General features: G+C 35.5%; 3 protein-coding genes across 10 annotated transcripts in view; 1 reads left to right on the forward strand and 2 right to left on the reverse strand.

Moving 5' to 3' along the window:
- Positions 1–7,284, forward strand: part of LOC123864556 (decapping nuclease DXO homolog) — a 10,628-nt gene extending 3,344 nt beyond the window's left edge. Inside the window, exons 3-6 of one of the 2 annotated variants that reach the window (XM_045905107.1) lie at positions 4,262–4,753; positions 5,340–5,604; positions 6,214–6,352; positions 6,950–7,284. In XM_045905107.1, coding sequence (XP_045761063.1) covers positions 4,276–4,753; positions 5,340–5,604; positions 6,214–6,352; positions 6,950–7,213 — 1,146 coding nt within the window. In that variant the 5' untranslated portion in view covers positions 4,262–4,275 and the 3' untranslated portion in view covers positions 7,214–7,284. Of the gene's footprint in view, positions 1–4,082; positions 4,754–5,339; positions 5,605–6,213; positions 6,353–6,949 lie in introns of those variants that run through there. The other variant, XM_045905106.1, reaches the window with a different exon arrangement.
- LOC123864552 overlaps positions 1–17,070 on the reverse strand; it is a 19,446-nt gene extending 2,376 nt beyond the window's left edge. The window contains exons 1-5 of one of the 6 annotated variants that reach the window (XM_045905099.1): positions 17,060–17,070; positions 3,605–3,783; positions 3,363–3,486; positions 1,801–2,803; positions 817–1,022 (exon numbers count right to left, since the gene is read on the reverse strand). In XM_045905099.1, the coding sequence (XP_045761055.1) occupies positions 817–1,022; positions 1,801–2,803; positions 3,363–3,486; positions 3,605–3,730 (1,459 nt within the window). In that variant the 5' untranslated portion in view covers positions 3,731–3,783; positions 17,060–17,070. Of the gene's footprint in view, positions 1–816; positions 1,023–1,800; positions 2,804–3,362; positions 3,487–3,604; positions 3,838–17,059 lie in introns of those variants that run through there. The other 5 variants (XM_045905101.1, XM_045905103.1, XM_045905102.1 and 2 more) reach the window with 5 other exon arrangements.
- LOC123864549 lies at positions 10,731–24,846 on the reverse strand. 2 transcript variants are annotated; one of them, XM_045905093.1, is made up of 9 exons: positions 24,430–24,846; positions 23,595–23,741; positions 22,831–22,926; positions 18,507–18,623; positions 17,553–17,628; positions 17,414–17,474; positions 16,762–16,851; positions 15,846–15,907; positions 10,731–15,633 (listed from the first exon to the last, which is right to left on the reverse strand). In XM_045905093.1, exons 1-9 carry the CDS (start codon positions 24,714–24,716, stop codon positions 12,559–12,561), a joined length of 4,011 nt encoding a protein of 1,336 aa, XP_045761049.1. In that variant the 5' UTR covers positions 24,717–24,846; the 3' UTR covers positions 10,731–12,558. The 2 variants fall into 2 exon arrangements, with proteins under 2 accessions (XP_045761049.1, XP_045761048.1); XM_045905092.1 differs by having other exon boundaries at positions 10,731–15,639.
- Between the last annotated feature and the right edge of the window lie 482 nt (positions 24,847–25,328).

The following is a 25,328-nucleotide window of genomic DNA, read 5'->3' on the forward strand; positions in this document are numbered from 1 at the left end:
GCCAGATTTCTGTTAAAATATTAAGTTTAATTTAAAACCCCGCGATTCTCGTCGAGAGTAAGGAAATAGGGATCTTTTCAGTAGCCTATCAATACATTTCCAATAACATAATTATTGTAAGACATAATATTCTCAGTTACAAGAAAATTAGAGATCTGCATAATACGTAAACTAGAAACCGTAATAAGCTTGCGACTCCTATACCTACGCTCCGCCTCAGGAAGGTCCAAAAGTCATTTGTGGGAATGGGTGAAAATTCCACAGTAAATTTTGGAGTTGCCTTTACACAATTTCAAAAAATCTATTCAAAATATGCTCCTGAAAAAGCATATTACACAATTAAAGATTATGTAAATGATAAAAAAGCGTGGATTTGACGTGCAGCTCGCTCCAGCAATGCTCCAGACTTCAATTACATATGGCATGATATTATTGTATATCAAAACTTTGAAAAGAGCAACCGCCGAGTTTCTTGCTGGTGCTTCTCGGTAGGAAAGGCATTCCAAACCAGTGGTAGATGCATTTGATGATTCAAAAGAACTTGTAAAAAATATTTTTATTTATTTAAAAGTTACACGTCTACAAAATTTAATTGAGTTTGATTGGTTATTAGAATAGAATAGAAGAATAAAATAGAATAGATTTTTATTCAAATAAACTTTTTATTCAAATGAGAGCCAAACTACGTTTGTATGCAGCGCGCTACAAATAAACTCCTCTTCGAAACATGATAGTCTATTCTCTGCAAAATATTATAATGTTATTGTATAAAGTAGTTACAAAATTGAACTTAGCAATTATTATCTTGTTGTTCACCTGAAATTTCCTCAGGAAATGTTGCTTGTATTTTACTCGTCACTTGTGCCTTTGTACTTATTGGACTGTAGTTGTTCACCTTCTTCTTCAACTTGTAGTTTTCTATGTACTTCTTGAATGGCAGATACACTGAGGTCTTGGCTTTTCCATTTTCAATAAATTTGCGGAAGCTTACCTTTTTCGGGCTACTTTGTCTACTGGAGGACCTTTAATTTATAAGAGAATGTGTTATAGTGTCCGGTAATACAGTGCATGCACTCTGTCATGGAACTTTGTGAAAAGTTGCTCTTGATGAAAAATAAGTTCGTTTCACGCGGCGCTCCAGCGTGTGACGTCACAACCAATGCTAGTAGAGCTGCGTGAGTAGTGAAATTGAAAATAAACCAATAAATAAAATACAAGCAGTTGTATGATAACTTAGAACAAGAGCTCACGTGCGACTTAGGGTGAGATCTATAGAGTGCACTCTGACTTTGCTTAGACTAAAGTGTACTAAAAACAGTGTTAAAACGAGACAGATGGATATCTCTCACATAAATCTGTCTCGTTTTAACTCAATCTTAAGTCTGAGCAAAGTCAAAGTGCGCACTATAATTAATATCACCCTTCGACACTATTGAGCGATTGAGTTACTTGTGGTGCAACAATCTCAGCAAGACAAAATGACGTCACACTCCCGAGATCTTGTGTGTCAAAAATTAAAATACTTAAAACTAAATAATTAATTTCCTCATAAATTGAAGGATTTAAAGAAATCTTCCCTGATTTATGACTTTGTATGTATGAAATTTTATTTTGTATAATAGATTTTTTTATTTTGAAGAACAGAAATGAAATAGAAAGAGCCCATTAAAGAAAGTTAATATCCCATATTTTGAAAAAGAAAATACAAAGAATAAATAATTACTTAAGCAGTGTGTTAGTATTTTCTTGCAAAGCGCTGATGCAGGTCCCAGGCATGCCAAATAGCATTGTGCAACTCACTCATTTCCCAATTTTGAGAAGAAATTTTTTAACGGACTAGATGTGGCAGTTGGTTTTTGCTCAACTTTTTGGCATTCAATTTCCTGATAAATGTCTTCAATTGACCAACCTATCTGCCGTCTTACCGCTTTTGGCTTTCTAGTTTTAACAATTATGGGAGCAAAATCAACACAATCAGTACCTGCATCACTGAAAGTTTCATCATGAGGTGTTTTCAAACTTTCATCATTACTTGATCTAAAAGTTTCATCATGATCTTTTCTCAAACTTTCATCATTACATGTTCTCCAAGTTTCATCGCAACTTTTTCTCAAAGTTTCATCATTGCATGTTTTCCAAGTTTCATCATGACCTTTTCTCAAAGTTTCATCATGACATGTTCTCCAACTTTCATCACGAACTTTTCCCAAAGATTCATCATGACATGTTCTCCAAGTTTCATCATTTGCGCTAAAGTGGAATACCTTTAAATGTTCTAAATATGAAAATTTATCAGTGAACATTTCGTGACATACTGGACAGACAAAATGGTGAAGTTTCACATTGGCCGTGCATTTATTTAGATGTGTCACATAATTATCATATTGGTCATACATCTGATCACAAAGTACGCAAGAAACATTAACATATTCTGGAATGTTTGGGATGGGTGATAAAGGTTTAGATGCTTTTGTGGGGGTAACATCTGTAGCAACAAGTGTTTCATTACTACTTGATCGTTCAAGCCCATTGTGCTCAATTGTGCAAGTAACATGGCAAGTGTGTGCACCGTAGTTACTATAAGATTGGTTACAATATACACATTTGATTGAATCAACATCACTGTCAGTCTCATCACTGGCTTCAAAACAGGGGCTCAGTGGGACTCTGTCTCTCTGAACTTGGGCTGCTTTGACTAAGTTATCATCACTCTCTTCTTTTATGTACGCAGTGTGCATGTGGAACTCCTGATTATAAAAATCATTATAATCTTGTCTGTCATCTGGCTTGTCAATTTGTATATCTGTAATAAAAATAAAGATTTAAAATAACCTGTATAGGGATATTATAGCATACATATTCTGCTATGACCACATTTTTGAGATATAATTATATGGAACAAAATATTAAACATTTTATTTCACACACAAAAGAGTAAATTCCTTAAAAGTACTAAGTACTAAACAGCATGCATATTCTACTAAACCACAAGCCAGTTGATTTTTATTGACAGTGCAGGTGGAAGGAGGTCTGCTCTGTAGCATGTCTGAATATGTTGCAGCATGTAAGTACTAAATATTCGTTGGTATAGGCAATTTGTTAGTGTAAAATGGTGCATTACAAAGATGGTTTACAAGGATGGACTAAAAGACAACTTTGTGAAACTTATCCATTTTGACAGAAAAGCTTGAATGATGCACAAATATGAGCATGTTAATCAGTTTTAAACAGCATGCTTTTTAATGAGCTACCATCATCATCATGCTATCATGTGTACCGATTTGCACCTTACAGCAAACAAATGTTTCCCAAAGCGGCTATGTTATAGAATAAGTATTGTTTGGTCACATAGGTAGTGCACTTACCAGGAAATTTTCGCAAAAGACCATCAATTCTTTCACACTGAAGTTTGAACAAATAAGCCGTACTTAGGTTTTCAATACAAGAAGTACATACTCGGTCTGTCAGACCATCACCTTCGTAAATCTGAAATAAACTCACTTTTATAAGATATACTTATAACTTAATCATAAGCAAATGAAAACTTGTTACATGTATTATGAATATGTTTAAGACTATAATTAATATAAATAGCACTTAGTACCTTAACATTCGTAAAAGCCATAACCATTTCTGATAACTTAATCGAATCATCTTTTTCGAAAATTGAACAAAAATCTCCAATTTTCAAACAAAGTCTACACTTATGAAATCGATTATTTATATCCATTGTTATAGATGAAAGCGTCTTAAAAACGCATCAACAAACGAAAACCACCATAACTAGTTTGTCAACATTTTTAACATTTTCAAAATGCAACGAACGAGAGATTTGGGTACGTCATCAACTCTTTTTTTAACTGGCTTTACGGCTTTGGGTTCTAGCATTTTTAAATCATATAACCACAGAATACTATGATTTCCATAGATATAACTTATATAGTCCGAGGCTCTTTTGGCGCGTGGCCAAAATCGGAACTAAAGCCGCCATCTAGAGAAGCGCACTCTGCACTTGTTGATAGTTCGCTGTGACACTGACAGATCTCCGGATTTTGTCTGTGCATGGTGCTGACAGATTGACAGATAGAGGGAAAATGGCGCGTGAGAACTCATTTTTTATTTGTAGTTTGTACAGACTATATTTTTGTTTAGAAACAATTTATTAAGCATTTATTTGAGAAATATCAAATAAATAATAATAGAAGCAAGAGTCAAGACAAGCAGTGTAATCAGAACAGCCTGAACTAGGACTCAAAGTGGACTTATTCAATAAAAATGCTTCATGTGGAAGCACGGGATCACTGTAAACCATTTCCAAACTTTGGGAAGCCCAAAATAATTGGATATATTGGGATAGAGAACCTGAAATATGCGCGTCGAATAAAAGATGGAAAAGTGAATTTTGACTTAAACTTACATCTCGATAAAGTTAAACGAAAACCACCGGACCTAGATGTTAAGTTAACAGAGCTGTTAAAGTTTTTAATTGAACATGAAGCCAGATTGATCTTTCCTTTAGCAAATACCTTGGATGATGCAAAGTTTTTTTGCTATCGTGGCTTGTTAACTTGTGTAGCGTGTACTCCATTTGAAAACAGGGAACCATGGAAAATTGTTGCTATATTGTACAAGGGCAACATATACTTATGTGCAAGGGATACAGAAGCAAAGAGGCAACAGAAACTTTGTATGTCAGAGAAAGATAAACAATTTACCTCATGGGGATATAAATTTGAACAGTATATGCTATCTGGTAATTTTTATGTTCATTATGAGGCCAAAATTAATAATAACTAATTGTCCAATAAGTTTATTATTTTCTTATCCATATCTCCCATAGATAGTTATGTACAAAAACCATACAGTTATTGGCAAATAATAATCTTGCTAAATAACTTATGGACATAAATAACATTACAGATATGGTTGATTATTAATTTTGGCCTGCAACCTATTTCTTAGTTTAGTTGAAAGAAGTAAAAAGTTAAAAACAAAACATCTAAAGTGCAAGGCAAAGCAAGTCATTTATACAGGTTTTTAACCCCCGACCCAAAAAGAAGGGTGTTATAAATTTGACGTGTGTATCTGTCTGTGGCATCGTAGCTCCTAAATGAATGAACTGATTTTAATTTAGTTTTTTTGTTTGAAAGGTGGCTTGATTGAGAGTGTTCTTAGCTATAATCCAAGAAAATCGGTTCAGCCATTTGAAAGTTATTAGAGGTTTTGTGTCTGGGGTTTTTTAATTTTTCAATTGTGAAATATGTTATTCTTAAAGTATTTTTGTGACTGGTTAATATAGAACAGTATATTAGAAATTAGTTAACAAAAAATTGTTTCAGACAGACCAGACCTAGAACCTAATCCAAATGTACCAGTTGACGAAACTGAAGAGTTTTCACTAGTTTTTACAACACATTTGAATCATCACAAGATTGTATATGGAGCAGAGATGGATGGTATAAGGTGTGATAAGAGGCCAGTGTCACCTTTACCTGATACTGAATCACATCCTGATAACATAGTGCAATATCTATCTTCTAATGAATTTATAGAACTTAAAACAAGTAGACATATTGAGTTCCCTAGGCAGGAAATAAATTTTAGGTAGGTATATTTATTTTATATCTATGGTATATTTTTAATACTTGCACCACCAGACACACAGTAGTTATGTACAGAGGCCCAGAGTTAAAGGTACAAAAGACTCACTCCACAAAGATTTGAAATAAATAGTGACTTGTTATGATGAAATAAAGAGCTTATTTAGCTTGCACAGCACTGCAGCCTATAAATTAATAAGCATCTGTTGCTACTTCTTGGGTCACAATACTAAGAGAGCCTTCCCGCCAAAACCTCCCAAAAAAGTTGTCTTTTACACAATATCCTCATGGAAAAGGATGATAACCATTTTAGTATAAGCTTTTTAAGCAATCAAATGCTATATATCAAAAACGGCTACTCAGTTATATCCTGTACTTGAACAAGTACTAATATTAGATAAATATTAAAAAGAAACACAATTATTTTGTTTTTAATGACCATCAGTAGTTTTAGCATAACACTTCACAATAATATCAATAGATCGATGGCGCTGTTAACATTGTGAAGTATTATTGTAAAATTCAACCATCTTCAATAACTTTTTAGCTCTTCTTGCATACTACTATGCCTCAGTCCAGGGCAAACCACTAATTATTTTTTTCAACTGTCCAGGAGATTTAAAACCAAGAAGTGGTGGTGTCAGTCTTTTCTTGTTGGAATAGATACATTAGTCTGTGGATACAGAAATGATGTTGGGATAGTTGAAGAATTAAAGGTGTATAATGTCAAAGATTTAGCTAATATCTCACAGGTAAGTTGCAAATCCATACTTATTATTATTATAAATGCAAATGTGTCTGTCTATTTGTTAGCTTTTCATAGCCTATCAGTTTAATTTTCATGAAATTTTGCACAGCAATAGCTTGCATCCCAAGGAAGGACATAAAACCTAAATACACAAGGAAAAAGTTATATGCATCCTCTACTCAGTACAGAGATATCTCCCATCCATACTTTATCTAGTTGGCTATAAATATGAAATTAAAATCTGTGTTTAAATAAATATCTCTCGTCTCCATTTATCCACAGAAATGAAAGAAAATTATATATATTTTACTAAGAAATTTGTTGTATTTATAGTATTCAACTTGTGTTATGGCTGTTACCATAAGAATAAGTAAGATGCATAGGTTTTCAAAAATGCAAAGTCAATGTACAGCTGCCGCACTCGTGCAGCTTTTTCAGGAACTAGGTCTATGTACCTATTCTACAGAATGAAAAAGAAACAAAATATGCTCATTCTAATTTCTATAGTATGGTTTAACCAGGTGCAGCCCATTATGTGTTAGTGTTATACTAAACTGCCATTTATTTTTGAATTGTTCACAATTTGCTTTTTTGGTTGCAGAAATATTGGAAACCAAATGTTTGCTTCAACTTTTTAGACACATTCCTAACATTTGTTAAACAGTGTTTAGCAAAAAAAATTAAACACAAATTTGGACAAAAGCTATTGAATAATTTACAAGCAGTACCAATGACATGTTTACTGTTCGAATGGACCCCAAACTCATCTATACATGTATCCGATAATTATAGCCATGAAGATGACCCCATATTACTGGAATGGTTCATAGAAAATTTTGGAAAAACATTTACGGATGTTTCATGACATAATTATGGGAGAAAATACAGAATGGTTTATGCGCAAATATTTTTCAAATATTATGTAAGTGTTTACACTTAATTTTTTATTTTGACAAATAAATATTCTTGTTTATTATTTTTATATTTTATTCTGCAACAATTCTGTCATTCCTACACAATCTACACTTGTAGATATAGGAATAGCTTGCCTCCCTGGGATGGAAGATAATTATGTAGAATAGAATACTTTTCATTTGATTTTTAAAAACCTAAATCCACGCGGACAAAGTCGCAAGTTGACTGAATTGAAATATTAACTAAAACAATTTAATATTCTATCATACCATTTATTATCACTGTATAGCAAATGGTGTAAATCAACATCCATAAGACTAATCAACAACATGGATATTTTTACTTAAAATATACATTTAAAACCTTATACAATATATCATACATTTATAAAAATATTAAGAAATAAAAACAATAATATTAACGGAACAACATAATCGCTATAAAATTAAACATGTCATGTTTTTATGCCTACTAAAAATTCATCATTATAATATTTACAAAACGATCATTTTAGGTAGGTAACAAATTTCCATCATATGACTGATAGTTGTTTCCTTAAACTTTTGTCTGGGAAAGTATGTGGTACTTATTATAAGCCTGCAACTGTTTGAGCTAAAAGCCAAATTATGCACATAATTATTATATTTTATAATTTATTGTCCAACAAGATTATAAAAAAGGCTTTAGATTAGGAATAAAGGATATTGCCAATGTCAAAAATAAATTAAGTATATTTTAGTGATTACTAAATAGAGGATCCTCCAAAATACGTTAAATCCACGTCTCATCTATTAGTTTTAATAATATAGGTACTTACTACCTTTTTACATTATCGATTTTTCAAGCTTCATTACAAGCTCTCATACTAAGCACACTTATTTACATTTGATATTTTGATCAATTGGCAACATCCTTATTGAAGGAAAACAATAAACATAATATTTCAGAATTTGTCTACTCATCCAAATATTTTATGCCTACTGAATTGACTTGTACCTACTGATTATTTTCCTTTGTTCGCATTCGTTTTACTAACTTTTGTTTTAGCTTTGTTAACAAATATTTACATAATATGTTTTTCATACCAACATTTACACAAATTGATTATTATTATTATTCCAGAAACCTATAATAAAATCTTGAATCTATCATGGTACATGCACCTATGCAGAATAATAGTTAATTACAATACTTATGTCAATGTTAAAAAAATAACAATTCCTGTTTATTCATTTAAAAAAAAATTGCTTTTGAATTAGGTATGGAAGTAACACATCATCGATAAAATTGCATCAACATAGTGTATTAAGTTATTATTTTTAGCCTAAATTAATAACTGATAGGGTATTGTAATGACGACATTTATTTTTATTTTCTAGTTTAAAGTGCATCATTTCCAAAAAAAAGTTATTTTAAACACGTTGAATACACATAAGTTTTAGTAGCAAGTAGCAGAATATTCTGATCTGTTATAATTGGCAAGTATATTCGGGTTTTAAGGAAAGATTAATTAACAATAGTAACTAGGCGATCTATCGTTAAATTGTTTGCACCTACAAACATACATTTAGTATGCTTAAATACCTGCATAGATCCTAATTATTTGATGGCAGTACACCAAACATCAATAATAATAATTAACAGACACAATTTTATTCTTTCCATACATCCTATAAAAGTGATTCTTTAACAAATCTCAGCTACCTGACCAATCATATAGCATGGCAAGGTACAAGTATGTAATGCTAAAGCTAAGAAGTTATGGAGACAAAATTAGACGTATGATGGATGTTACAGTCATGTTAATGATTTTTCTAGTAACTAAACACTTACTAAAAATATATCTTAAAATATTTACATAATCCTCTGAAATTATCTCACTGATAACATAGAAGTATGATTTTTGACACAACTGGACCATTGGGTCAGTTTTATTTGCGTGCACTAAAACTAAATTCAGCGTTGGAAAAAATCTGGTTCAAAATATGTTTAAAATAATGCGGCTAATTCTGTTGTACACAATCTCTAAACTGGACTAAAATGACAAGTGTACATTATATTTCTTGCAGAAAACAATAACACTAGATTTCTAGACCTGCCAATTCAGTTTAGAGATTGGTAGGTTCAAACCGAATTAGCGACAATTCCCTGCCTAAATTCTATTCCAATCGAAATGAGTAGCTGCCTATTAAATTAGCTGTTTTCACTATCTACATAAATATAAATATAAATCAATTGTATGAAATTTCATCACTCGAGAACGGCTCGACCGATTTTTTGCTGTGTTCGTTTCGTAACTATCAGGACAAGGTATGTATGAAAATCTCAACACACTTCTCATTTTCTTCAATGCTAAATTGCACCGTGCGAAACCTGCACGGGTCGCCTATAATTATAATTTTTGGACAGGCTTAATTCTTCTAATAAATATTTTTGACGTGACAACGTCTTATAATTCGATAGAGCCGGCTGCACGCACGAAAAAACATGACTCATGCGGCGTTACCTCGCTCTGAGGCGTTCCATGTAAGGCTTGAAGTGCAAGCGAGAGCGCGGAACGAGCGACAAAGAAGCACAATCGGCCTTTGTTGTCACGTTCAACTATCGTCAGTAAACCGACTTTACAGACAATCAATTTTTTTTTTCAATTTTAATTCTGTTATGATAAAATAATAAATAGTAAATATATTTTTTATTCAAATAAACTTTTAAAAATACTTTTGAATCATCAAATGCATCTACCACTGGTTGGGAATGCCTTTCCTGCCGAGATTCAGTGTGTTCTACGTTTACTTATTCTATTGTACGGCTTGTGGTCCACGCACAATTATTTTTGGTGACAAACCTAAATAGTTATTTATCATTTTCGATGTTACCAATGAGATTCCAGACTCGTAGTTATTATTATAAAACATTTTTGACAAGTGTACACTTAAAGTAATAAGGTACAAGACTATTTTGGTAAATTGTACCAAATTGGAATATATTTATGGATGTTCGCTTAGTTCATTGTCACACTTCGAGACAACTTTAGCGTGCCCCGAAATTCACGCAAGAAGTAATTTTGATAGAAAACTCAACTTTTAATCATTAAATGTTGTAATTTTTTTATTGATTCATGAAGTACTTATACAGTATTATGCTTATATATTATGAAATAGTATATCAGTTGTTTCAACACTGTACGATCCTTACTTCATGAATCAAATAAAAAAAATACAAATTGAATTATTACCCTGTGTTTTCTATCAAAATTACTTGCGTGAATTTTGAGACACCCTTATAAGTGGAAATGAATAACTTCACATTCAAAATATCTATTAACTTTTAACAGTCTTCGGTTTCACTTACATAAATGTATATCCCTGTCGAATCAGTGTGTCATTTGTACTAGCGTTTCCAACTACTAAGCTTGTTGCATATTATTCATAATTTAGGCACAATTTAAGGAAATAAATATAATGGGCTACGGCATTTTGAATGCTGAGCATTCTTTTATTCAATTCGTTAACGAAATATTACAAAGTAATTATTTTTATAATTTTAAGAAGCTATAACAAAATATAACAACAATTACATCGAAATTAACATTCCGATACTTTAAGGTCTATCTTGACCGGAAACAACTGAGGTCAGCCAGCATTTTGTCGATTTGCAAGTCATTATTTAACAACACGCTGCAATATTAAACTGCTTAAATATAGTCCACCTCAATATCTCTGTGCTGAGTGCTGACCTCACGGGTGTCATCAACAACGTAATTTCCCCGGCGATACATATTGCGCGGCGGCACAAAAACATCTACAAGGACCTACTATACAAAACCGAAAGAATTATCTTTAATCCGAGCAGTATATGTCGACGGGAACTCATTAATGTTTATTTTGGTTTCTCCATAAGCTCTCTGCAGCCGTAAAGGGCATGTTAAAATTCCTTGCCGCATCATATGCGATCTTGTAAATTTAGTATATAAGAGAAAAACTCCTATGCGATAATAAAATATATTAAAATCTTTGTGCTGACTTATACAATAAATTCATTTTTTATAAACTATATACTATATTTTATATAATATCTTCTTATGAAACCAATTAATATTTATACATAGTTCACAATGCACGCTTGGCGTGCCCGTTTGGTCTGCTTACTTACTAACTACGTAGCTAATGCTATCCAGGAGGAATTGATTAGCTATCATTGTTACAGACTATGTATACTCGTACGTATCAAAATTTCGATGTTTCTCTATTCTTCTTCACTATGAGCCTGTGTCATATTGTCATGAAGCAATATTATTCCAAATCAGATAGGTACTAATATTGGCCCCGAGAAATAAAAAATATCACGACTTTGCAATTAAAATTCTTTAAGAGGAGTTTGTCTCGAGTGAACCTTTTCCAAAAGAAGTTAAATTATTTAAATATTATGCCTACCATGCGTTGCACTGCGATTCGTGTGCCACCTATTTCCATTGATTGTACTATGTCAGAAATCTTCACGAAAGTGCCGACAACAATTCAATCGGATGAACGATTCGCGAACGCATGAATGACGAACAGATAGATAAACATAAATAGTATGCAAGACTAACAAATCAAACTCAGTAAAACTTTGTAGATACACACTAGAAAATAATGTATTCTTTTGTGAAATTTCGGATGACAATAATAATAATTATGGAGTTTCAAATTACACTTGCTAACAGATTTGTATGTAATCTTTAAGCCAGTGTAACTTTGAAACTACATATTTTTATGAAGATCTGTTAACTACAGACAACTGTTTCTTGAGCGTTCATTGAGTTCGATTGATGAATAATAAAGTTATAATAACATTCAAATAAGAATAGTCTAACTTCGTTTATATGGGGCGTGATCCGGAGCGCTCGAGAGAAACTTCTCTTAAAACAGCACGAGATGACTTCAAAAATGATTCATTAAATTTATTTATTAGGCCTTTTATTTACATGATTAAATAAAAAATAAAAGGTTAATTTACGTTGACGATCAATATTATATCATAATTTAATGAAATAAATCTCATGGATTGTAATTCTGTATCCTAGTAAATTAGAGATTACAATTCATTAAAATATTCTTATTACATTATTGTGGTGCATTGTATTGACTCGTTTTTGGGAGTGTGCGATTCATATTTTAAACTACTATGGTAATAATTACCTTCACTGAAGGCATATAATACGTTGTACTCTAGAAGATATCCAATACTCGATATCTGACTGTACAAGTTAATGAAGCTAATCTTATTTCTAATTGGTGATAATCATCTTGCTGACTAGAGGTCAACATATGGAGTTCCATCCATTTTGTCAAGGTCAGCCAGCAATGGATCGATGGAGGGGGTCATTGGATCTACTAATATGTCTTCACGTAACATGTCAAGCGGAGAGGTTAAACCTTGGTCGTTTTCGACGGAACGCATTTGATTGGAGTTACACATGTCGACGGAATTTCCATTTATAAGAAAATCTCTGTTACTGTAGCTAAAAACACTTCGATCTTCGGCCAGTTGTGGAGTTGACGGGACAGATTTTGATGATATGCCGTTCGAAATGTTGGAATAATTTTCAGCAGTGAACAGTTCTCTAGAAAGACGTGAATCGATTTGTAAATTTGGCGCCGTTCGCTTATATGGGAGAGGTGTGCTGGGGACTGAGCGTGAAGTATAATATTTATTTTTTTCAGTAACCAATTCGGATAAATCATAGTCAATAGTATTCGTTCGTTTCAAAAACTCCTCGACGTCATCAGCATTCGTCGCATCGGTCGGAAATGATTCGCTGTATTGAGCGCTTCTACCCAGCTCGGTATTATTAACCGGGATAAGAGAATGCAATTGATCATCGGTGAGAATCTGCTGTTCAGGTAAAGGATCACAACCATTAGTCAAAGCATCATTGGTATTCATAATAGCTGTCGATGCTCCTGCATTAAGTACTCCGTTGCTGCTATCGATCGCGTCGTAGATCTTGTCTAGTGTTTCGGGGTTAAGGCCGGCCTTCGATATGTCGCACGTGTCTGCGAGAGAGCCGAAGTCGCAGAACTCGTTCGGCACCGGCGTCGGCGGCACAGAGCCGACCGGAGTGTTGGTATAGCTCAATAGGCCGATGTTCATCGGCGCTTGTTTGAGTGGCACCGATTGTGATCTAAAGGAGGTGTCGTGCCCTAGTCTATAATTAACCACTGGTTCTTGGAAAAATCGACTCACCTCACTCGATAAAGGATCGGCTGACAAGGGTGTTGCTAATTCACCGTTAATATTGTCTCTGAATGCGTTCGGGATGAAGCTTAAACACATGTTGCTACCACCATTAGGAATACCGGAGTTTTGCGCCATTTGCTGTTTGTAATGTGACAGAATGTTTGGAGAAGGAGGTGCCGACATCGGTTGGCAATACTTAATATTAGGACCGCTTAACGATGTTTTCGGCATAAATTTTTGATCATTCGGTATGGCAAACTGTTTACTACAAGGGTCGGTTAGCGTAAGAGGGTTGCGTTTTTTCCTGCCATTATGCTTTGGTATAGGTCGGGAGCAGAAACGCGACCTCGGCACTGGTGTGTTTCTTGGACTCACGAACGGGCTAGCTGCCGTACTATGTGAAATTGGAGATGTTTGTAAAGAACCTCCCATAATAATCGTTTTATTCGTTTTAGTCGGACTATGTCCTCTCTGTCCGAAACCTAAGGGAGATTTCGAATGAAAGTTTCCAGGTGAATGACAACCATCAGATATAGGTACAAAATCGTACTGCTGCGTTCTCGTCGTGGGACTTTGAGGCTCGTTGTGACAGTTGCCGTTATAAAGATGGGATCCGCTAACGGATGTCATTAATGGATTATGGTTATTTTCAGGTGTACATGGCACTGAAATCCCATTTTCGTTCGAAATAGTATCACAATTTTTACTTACATTCACTTCATTTTCCTTCAACCCATTCGTGCCGTTTACAATTTCGACGACATTACCGTTGCCTAGCGGTTTGAACGCCCCCTCCAAAACCGTAGTTTTACTGCCGTGTAACTCTTCACAGTTTTCCATTGATTTTTCAGAGATCTGATTAATTTTTACATTTTGAGCGTTGGACCCACTCTGGTTTTTTAAATTTTTAGCCAATAATTCGCGCAACTGCGATATTTTTTCACTTTTGCCTTGACTGTGTTCGTCGTGTGGGTCCTGACCTGTTTCTAAAAAAGATCCCTGGGCGTCGGCAACGTGCGCGGCGGGCGCCGGCTCTGCGCCGCGCTGATGGAAGTACTGCAGCAGCTCCTCCTCGTGCTCCTGGCTGCTGCCCTCGTTGAGATAGTCGTCCAGGTCGTGCTTGTCGATGTTGCAGATGCTGATGACGCGCTCGCGGTTCAGGATCTCCGAGTGCTTCTCCTCGCAGATCATGCCGGTGCGCATGCTGATGCCGTCCAGGCCGCAGCACGAGTCGGGCGTCGCGGGGTGCGCAGGCCGCTGCGGGGACGCGCGCCGGCGCGCCCTGGCGCCGTCGCACCTAGGCGTCGGAGCCTTCCCCGACCGTGTCGGACTCGCCGCCTCCTGTTCCTCCCGGGCCAGCGCCGCGGCGGTGCTCTTGGACCGGCTCGTTAAGTTTTTTGGATCCTCTAAAAAAGCACCCTCGGGACGCAGGGACGGCTCCGCGCCGGCGGAGGAGGACGAGGCCGCCGGCTCGGACGCGGCGCTGGCGAGCGCCTGCCGCGCCGCCGACAGCTTGCCGCCGAGGATCTCGGCGGCGCGCATCTTCTTGGGCAGATACTCGGTGCGCGGGAACTCCTCGGCGGGTTGAGGCGCGGCGCGCGGCGAGCCGGCCTGCGTCTCGCTCTGGTACGTCTCCAGGATGAGCTTCTTGCCGGGCAGCGGCAGGCGCGCGGCGGGCGGCTCGGGCGGCCGGCGCCTCGGCCACGCGCCGCGCTCCGTGGACAGGTCGAGTGAGGCGTCGCTGCTGAGGTTGATGGGCAGGTTGTGCGCGGTATCGGGCACGGTGAGGTCGCGCGGTGCGTAGGTCGGCTCGAAGGCGTAGGGGTCGGGGCGGTAGTCGTGCACGAGCGGGGGGTGCGGCGCAGGCGGCGTGGCGTGCGGCGGCGGCGCGGTGTGCGGCGCGGCGTGCGGGTGCGGCGCGGAGTGCGGGTGCGGTGCGGCGTGCGGGTGTGCGCGCGGTGGCGGCGCGTACGGGTAGGGTTGCCGCACGTCGTACACGGGCCCGTAGCCCGGCTGATAGGCGTAAGCGGGCTCGGACATCTCGCTCTCGTGCTTCACGGACAATTGCGGGCCGACGTATGAGGTTGACGGAGGAGATTCTCCAGAGACCTCTTGCCCCTTGTTTTTCTTGGGTCTTCCTGGTGTACCCTGCGTCTGGCGAGTGCATTATTTCCAAATAACATATTTACGAATACACACTAAATACCATTCTTAGAAAATATTAATAATACGGCCGATTTTACAACTGTCAAATATAATAATAACTATCAAGTTTTAGTATGTGATATTGCCAAATTTATTCTTGAGTTAGGTTATCTAAGGATTGAAAAATCAGCCCTAAATGAATTACAGTAACTCACCTGTAACTTTCGTTTCAGTTGCTGCTTCATTAATTGAGGGCTAGGTGTCTCCTCTGGTGGACCTGAACACACATTGATGTTTTTTAAAAGTACTTCCTATAGCGTTTTGCGAAACTGGTGGAAGCATATTTTAAACAAGCTGGAACTTTCTTTTTCCGTGGGCAACTCAAACTCAAATCAGTTATTCAGAATAGGTAGTATTGTACTCCTTTTGATGGTCCGAATTGTTAATTTGTAAGATGATATAGTGGTGATAATTAATTACGTAAACTTAAAACTATAGCCCACAACAAACTCAGCCGGATATTTTTTTTACTGTCGCCATTTCACAAAATCAGTTAACTTATTAGAAATATCAAAACTGTTCAGCAAATCATTCCCAAGCTTTCTTTCTTATCATTTAAAATAATCCTTTACATTGTAGTAGGATTTTTCAATAAGTTTGCGTTTAGTAATAACTTTGAACTTGTTGAGAGGCATCTCCAATATGTACTCTGTGAGCTTATTGTAAAAACGTACACTATTTCCAACAAACGAATTGCTAAGTTTACTTAGCCTACAAGTCTATTTTTATTTCTCATATTTACATTTCGAATCGTATTTTCACGAAAACGAATACGAATGAGTGTACAAACGTCCTTAGACGGGTAATTTTACAGTGTTCGCATCCTCTTCTTACTAATGCAATATGAAGAGGACGGACACAGTTTGACAGATTTAAATTTAATTTAGACCTGTCAAACCTCGTGACTTTAGTCGCGAGCCTATTGTTTAAATTTATAGCAGGTACTAAAACTTAAAGTCTTTAAATGTAAAATTCATGTTCCGTCCCTTTTCAACAATATTAAAAGGAGGAGGACGCAGATACTCTAAATTAAGTTTAGAGAAAAATAACAAAATCGGTGCTAATATTTACCGTGAGAGGCGTGCGGTGGCGACGCGCCGGCGGGGCCGAGGGGGGACACCAGGTGCCTCGACAGCTCTGTTATGTTCACAAACTTTATACCTGCAAAGTACAAAGCAATAATAAAGCCAACGAAGTTTATGAACACTAGGAGCGTACTCTTGTATGCCCCTAAGCAAGTGGTCTTCCACGTGGAGCTATTATTTCTAACAAGTAGCGAATCTGTAGGTCGATTCCGAAAAACCTGTATTACCAATCATTATTACAATTTACTCGCCAACAAACTGCTGTGCAGTTTCGCGAGATGTACCAAAATTAGAAGTAATTTGTGTTAGTGCATTATAATTGCAATTGTTGTGATTGGTTGAATTTATAATATTCTTCAACAATGCATTCTGTGATTAGCGTTTAAGAAACTTATTGTAATATTTCGCTGTAGATAATCCTATACTAAATAAAATTAAAATAAATGCATTTCGGCCACTAGTGAACGAGTGTCGGTCAATCAGAGGTGATTGCGATCATCACACTGTAGCTGTCATTTTACCGTAATCGAGGAGCACGATGTCACACAGCAATCGCTGTAAAAACTTGTAGCTTGTTAGGTTTGTTTATAGAAGAGCTGGGCGGTGGTTTTGATAAAAGTAAGTAAGTGTACACTTACCGAATTTACTTTCAGCCCATTCACAAACGATTCTTTCACTTTCTTTCATTACAGTAGGTTCCTGAAAATAAAACATATTTATAAGCTAATACAACTTTTCACTTCAATATTATGTTGTTGGAAAAAATGTATTAGGTACCTTAGAACTTTCACCCAAATCGGGTAGGTGTGGCACTTCAAGTTTAATCTTTTTACGTAGGCCTGCATAACAATACCTGTATAAGAAATTATCATTAGTAATATTTGCTGATAATGTTAAAACAGGATCAACTTTTCAAGTATGAAAAATTGCATCTTTATCAACTTGACAGGTGTCAAGTACCTATCGCCCTCATAAAAGTTCCGTGAGGAAAAGGATAGATATAATTACTTATACACCTATCCAATTTTTTTAAGCTATTAAGTACTTTTAGCAATAAGCTAGCCAGGAGTAGGTACGACAATAGTGCAACGGGTTTGATCTTTCGGATTTCGGCATGTTCCTGTAACTGTTGAGTATTGAGGCCTGTCTGTAGAGATTATAATTATGTAGGCACTCCTACTAGATTGTCTACAGTCTACTCATGAGCTGTCTCCATTTTCATACTGTGGTAAATTTTGTTTTGTACAAAAGAAGTGTCCGCATTGTTTGTTTCGTAACTTTAAAGGTATAACAAGATAAAGTTGAAAACTAAAACCTGACTGCGATCGTCTTAATAAACACTGAAATATTAGAGTAAAATAGTTTTTCTGTCGCTTGGTATATTTTAATGTTATTGTACATTTATATACATGAGCTCAGAATTTTCTTCTCTTTCATTTGACATCCCACTCGATACAATAGCAAAAAAAAATTTTTGGAGACCTCCACTTTTTTTGATGTAACATCCGTGAGGTCAATTTTTTCGTATAAAATATAGCCTATGTCACCCGGACCTTTACAACGAATCAATTGACACCTCATTCATCAAAATCGGCCCAGTAGTTTAGGCACTACGGTGGAACACTCAGAATCTGGATACAAACATACATACATATATAGATAGACTGCTAAAATCATAACCCTTCCTTTTGGCTTTGCCGCAGTCGGGTAAAAAAATGCGCAACACGTTACCTAGAATTGCCCCTCGTTCCAAGGCGCCGCGGGCGTACACTGGGATACACCTGCTTCATGACTTTGCCGAAGTCGGCGGTTGACAATGGTTTCATATTACTGCTCATACAATGAGCTCTGAAAAAAAAGATTATTAAAAATAGATTTACTTCCCCTTCACTAGATAGGCAGGTGGTACTAAACTAGTTGCAGGGAGCCGCTGGATTCAGGCGGCGCAAGACCACGACGTGTGGATTGTGGAAGTCCAAACTTACAAGAGATCTTTGTCAAGGTTGACGATGACGACGTTAAAAGAAAAACAATAGCAAGTCCAATTGCGTATGTTGTGTACCTAATAACTGCAACAGGTAGGTATGTTTGGTGCAATAAACGCGAATATTACGATAAGTCCTTAATTGTTTTTGTTTAGCGCTTCGAATTGATAATTTGAATCGATTGATAAAATGAAAAACATCTAAGCACAGTTAATTTAAAAATCAACTACCAGCAATTTAATGACGACTAAAAATACACAAGATGCCAAATCTCTTTATCTTCTTATTGCCAAAAATTTAAAGATACCTACAGATTATACAGGTTTGATTTTGGTAGCGGTCACTTATAGGCGATAACTAATAAGAGAGATCCTTGGGGTCAATTTTTAAAAAAGTCATTATTTAAGAAACATGACTGACTTTTTAAAAACGAACTAAAAAGTGAAAAAAATCGCATTTGAAAATGGTCCTTTACAATCACCATATTGACTTTTTTCGAAAGTTTACAGCCAGTGTCACTCGGGATGATGTAAAGATTCTAACGATCCCCCATACATACAAATCTGTTCAGGAATTTAGAAGTTATGGTGGAATAAAGAAACTCACATACTTAACATACATGAACCCTGAAAACATTAGTCGAGATGAAACTACTTTGATGCGGCGAATTCTATTGTACATTTTCTCTATTATAGCGGAAATTTTTACTCCACTTATTACGATTCAACCCGCTGAAAGACGGACGGACGGATATCGGAGGCCCATTAGTATAATACGAGTATAAATAATATAAGGTACCCACTCTTCAGGTACGGAACTTTTAAAAAAACACTCCCGAATTGATAATACGAAAAAGTACGAAGGTAAGGTAAGGTGGTTAAGATAATAAGAAGCTTAAAAAGAACATTAAATTACAATATTAAGTACCTACAATATAAAAAAAACTGTGACTAAAGCCATTTAAATCATTACGTCTAGATAATCTTTTTACCCGCTTACTACCTATATCTATAAATATTTAAATTATAAATAATCTACACTAATATTATAAATAGATGAAGTTTATAAGTTTGGATGTAGGAGGTAATCTCCGAAACTAAGCTGATCTTGAAAAGTTTTACTGATACCACTTGGTTCTATAGACTATAAATTATTATAATACTGTATCGCAGACGAAGTCGCGGGCAAAAGCTAGTAATATTAAGATAAACAGGTAGTTAGTTTGTGAGTTTGTATGTAGGAGGTTGACCTCCGGAACTAATGATACGATTCGTGATTACTGATGACATTTTTCCTGATTACCATAGGTTATAAATTATATCAAGCGGACAAAGTCGCGAGCAAAAGCTAAATAATAATCACACTAATATTAACAAAGGCGAAAGTTTGTGTATGTGTGTGTATGTTTGTAAGAAGCATTCCGAACCAGTGGTAGATGCTCTTGACGATTGAAAAGTACTTGTAAAAGTCTAACTGAATAAAAATATTTTGAATTTGAATACTCTTTCAGGCAAAAACGAATTGAATGAAGATAGATTGCCTATACCTTGGATTAACAAATAGGCTACTTTTTATCTCGTAAAAATGTAAGGATTTTGTAACATATATCCACGCGGACGAAATCGCTTATTAATAATGAGGATAACACATGTTTAATTTTCGTAACTTTTTTAATTTTAACAACATTTTCGTAATATCGTCGATAACTTGGCCCTTAATAAGTGACATAAAAATGATGATAAAGGCAGCGTGATGACATTGGGTTAAACGAGATACAATCGTATACTCGCTGATAAAAACGGCATAATAGGTACATAATAATACATATGTATAACAAAAATACAAACATACCCACTTACTCCAACATTACGTAACAACTTTTACGTTTTTTCGCGATGTTTTAGTTAATATAAAGATAAGTATTTGAACTTTGATGTTAAATACCTACTCGTCAATTGTAATGACCGACAGGCCTATACCTACTTTTTCTACTGGACTTATTCTTTTTTTACTACCGGATATCGACCATCAGTATATAATACTTTACAGCAAATGAATTTGATGTCTAGAGTAAATAAAACCGGCCAAGTGCGAGGGTTCCGTACTCGGGTATTTTTTCCAAAATTTTGCACGATAAATCAAAAACCATACATAAATATAAATAAAAATCTGTTTTAGAATGTACAGGTAAAGCCTTTTCATATGATACCCCACTTGGTATAGTTATCTTACTTTGAAAATTGAAACACATTTTTTTTTTAAATGATGTAATAACAAATTCGCGGTTTTCAGATGTATTCCTGTACTTGTGCTATAAAATCTATCTACCTACTAATTTCATGATTCTAGGTTAACGGGAAGTACCCTTTAGGTTTTCATGACAGACACGATAGATGGACGGACGGACGGACGGACGGACGGACGGACGGACGGACGGACAGACAGACAGACAGACAACAAAGTGATCCTATAAGGGTATTCCGTTTTTCCTTTTGAGGTACAGAGCCCTAATAAACAAGAAAAACCTAAAGCACTAGTCACACAGCACTTTCATGCTGAGTCCCTGAGACTTTCATTGAAGACCGCAATGTGGATTGTGACACGTTTCATCCTCAATCAAGGGCACTGCCTCAGCACGGAATTGATGGGTCAAATTAGTTTTATTAGTCGGTGTTACAATACACATAGGTACTATAATTTGTCTAATCAAAAGAAGAGTCAGATAATATTCTTGATAACTTTGGCTGCACTCGATATATAATATCAATCATAATGTACTGTAAATATATAACATAATAAGAAAACCTAACTGTTCTAATTTAAATAACATTTATGTACATTTTGCAAAATGTTGCATGAATATTATATGTTAGTTACCAGACAATGGAAGGTTTGTGAGTATAGCAGTTTATGTGTGTGTGTTTGTATGTACATTAATTATCAATAAAAATCACCTTATTTCTCATAGTTTTTGTTAATCACAAATTCTATAATATGGTAGATATAAGAGGTAAAAGTATGTTAAGAGGAAAATAAAATTAATAATTATTTAAATTGGAAAGTGTGTCTGTCTGTTAACTTTTTTGTTAGCATTGAACCGATTTTGACGGGCACAGAGATGGAATGGATGAGCATGCTGAGGATGAACATAGGCTACTTTTTTATTTTGAGTGTTGTTTAAAAAACTGGCCAAGTGCAAGGCAGACTCGCGCACCGAGGGTTCAGTACTCAAGTATTTTTTCTAACATTTTGCATGATAAATCAAAAACTACTATTATGCATAAGAATAAATAAAGATCTTATAGAATGTACAGGTAAAGCCCTTTCGTATGATACCCCACTTGGTATAGTTATGGTACTTTGAAAATTTGAAACACTTATTTGTTCATGAACACATTTTAATTTGTTTTTGTGATGAAACCACAAATGCACGGTTTTCGGATTTTTTCCTTTACTTGTGCTATAAGATCTACCTACCTGCCAAATTTTATGATTCTAGGTCAACGGGAAGTACCCTAAAAGTTTTCTTGACGGACACGACAGACGGATAGACGGACAGACAGACAACAAAGTGATTCTATAAGGGTTCCGTTTTTTCTTTTGAGGAACTGAACCTAAAAAGCTAAATCCGCATAAAGTCGCGGGCGTCATTTAATATTTAATCACATATATACCACTTTTAGAGGTGGCCAGGTCGTTGTTAAGGCTTGGTATGTATAATGTGTAACAGCATCCTAGTAGTTGTAAAGCCAGGAAATGTAATAAGGCTTTTACGGTGTTTACATTTATCTTCGCGCTTTGCAGTAACATGCTACTTATCGACCCTTTTACTACAAATTGTATACGCGTTTGCGTGCGTTTAGTGTGGCGTTCTATCGCATGGCATGCTGTTGACATCGAGCGCCGCAACTTACACCCTAAAAATCAAACGCGGGACCTTTGATTCTTTTAAATTAAGTTGATTCGAGGCAATGTGTGCAACACTGTGGGATTTTAGTCAGTAAGAGTCCAATGCCTCCCCTCTTCATTGCCCCACAAAAAAAAAAAGGATAATAATTATTATTACTTACATGTATTCATCATAAACATCTTGTTTGGGCAATGAAACGTCTGGGTCTACTTCTAAATGTGTTTGTATCCATGTTACAGTTTGTTGAAGTTCAGCTCTAGAAGAAAGACGCATTTTTGTAGGTTTATTAAAACATATACATATGCTACAATGTATTTTAATCAACAGGCAGTCAGGACAGGTAAGTTTTCTATCGAGTTTTCCATAAAAAAAAACGGCCAAGTGTGAGTTGGACTTGTGCACCAAGGGTTCCATACTTGGGTATTTTTTTCGACATGTTACACAATAAATCTAAACCTGTTTTAGAATGTACAGGAAAAGCCCTTTCATATGATACCTCACTTGGTATAGTTATCTTACTTTGAAAATTGAAACATTTGACTTCCATTTTTCCTTTTGAGGTATGGACCCCTCAAAAAGTCAATTTGATTAGATATAATTATTACCTTCTTGTAATAGATTAATTACATAATATAAATAAATTAAGTATTTAAGAATAATTCAAACTTTTGAAATGAACAATTAAGTAATTTCATATAAAAATTCTTTAAAAAGCTACAGGGATATTGATTCATTCACTAGAAGTAAAGCTGTATTTTGTCTAACTTATATCTAGGACTACTTCATTCAAAAAAAAAAAACCAGTAGTGAACAAACAAATGAATGACTGCACTGCATTTGTTTGTTTACTGTTTTTCTTTTTCACTTTTTACCATTTAAGAAGTCTCATTTAAAAAAAACTTGTTTCATATTTTAATCAAGTACCTGGAACCTAATGGATTGATAGGCTGCTTGAGAGGGTCATGAGGAGGTACACCGGTTGGTAGTCGGAGATACAATAACAGTCTCTCTGCTCCACTTAGAGCCTCCACTGCCTCTAGAATTTGCGATACTCTTTGTCGTCCTTCTTGGCTGAAATTTATGATAAAATTTTCTCATGAAAGCTAGAAAAAAATATTTTCATCTTATTATTTTTGGTTTCCACCTATTAGTATTATTTGCTCACAATTTTTACAGAAGCTGCAACTGCATACTTTACTGCTGTAATACAACTGTAGTTCAATAAAGATTGTACATAATTAAGTACAAATTAGAGAATATTGTAATTAATCATACATAATAAGTATGCAGAAGCAAATTTCATTTTTTCATGTAGTTCGCTCTGCCCTCTGTGATAACAATCATAAACAAATGGGAATTTATAAATTGACTCCATAATCAAAGCACTACTTTAAATTGCAAATATGCAATTAAGTGTCTATTTGATATATATGCACTAATGAAGTAATTGTTTACAGTTTATTATTAGTTGTTTGGGTTTATTTAGTCAATAAATAATAACATAATAAAGTTATTTATGTTCCCCATAAGAATATGAAGATTCAGTATATGGATACTTGAAAATAATTTTATTGAATAAAATGAGAATCATGTTGAATAACTTATTATTTTATGTAGTTACATCCTAACTTTTTTTACCACTAATTGATAATATTTTGACATTAATAAATCACAAAAATATAAAAGAAAGTGATATGAATGCACCAATAAGATTAGGATTCAAACATTTACTTTGTACCTAAGCCTAAGTAGTAAATACCTCAGAGTGTTCTCAACAATTTGTTGCATGGAAGCTACTTTGCCAGAGTCCATCTTGGGCTCTTTTCCACCGACGGGATTGGCACCGGATGCCGGGGAACTCGAAGGTCCAGGAACAACACTTGGAGCATCGACGATTTCTTTATCGTAAGACGCAGTTTGCCTATGTTTTGGATGATTGACATTTTCCCGATGAAGTTTCGCGTCATCCACTAATTCTCTTTCAGTTTTAACATTTTTAGAATTACCGTCAGCTGCCCAAGGTTGAAATGGAGTCGTATTATCCATTCTAACCCTGGCAGTTGGAAAAGTTTATTTTATTCGATTTCATATTGAAACTTTTATCTTTCATTTCATTTTAGGCGTATCAAAACTCCATTTTCTTGACAATCAGACAATTGACATTTTTGATCAGCTGTGCGGTGAGGGGGGGGTACTTAACATAGAATATTAATATTCTGTGGGGGATAGGCCGTAGGCAGGCCGTAGGTACACTAAATCGCAGAATATAGATAATAGGAACAGCTAACAATTGTACAGTAGAAATGGGTAACAATGGTATAGTTTGGAAGGGTTTAAATAGGATTAAAAATTAGGTACCTAACCAATGACTTTCTAACCTAACTAATATTTTTATTTTTATTGGTTGGTTTAAATTTTTCCAGTAAAAATATGTATAAATATTATTTATAATTTTGTGGTGTGGTGGCGCTCTTTAGGGAAGGCCTATGTCCAGCTGTGGACATCCACAGGCTGATGATGATGATGATGATGATGATGATGATGACGATGATTATTTATAATAATAGACTGAACCGTTATTATTCCAAAATACATTTAAGTGTGATTTTTTCGGTAATTTTCCTTTATTAAGCACAGAGTTAATATGTAAAATTACGT

Source organism: Maniola jurtina, chromosome 4 (assembly GCF_905333055.1).
Source record: "Maniola jurtina chromosome 4, ilManJurt1.1, whole genome shotgun sequence".
In the NCBI taxonomy this organism is placed as follows: Eukaryota; Metazoa; Arthropoda; class Insecta; order Lepidoptera; family Nymphalidae; genus Maniola; species Maniola jurtina.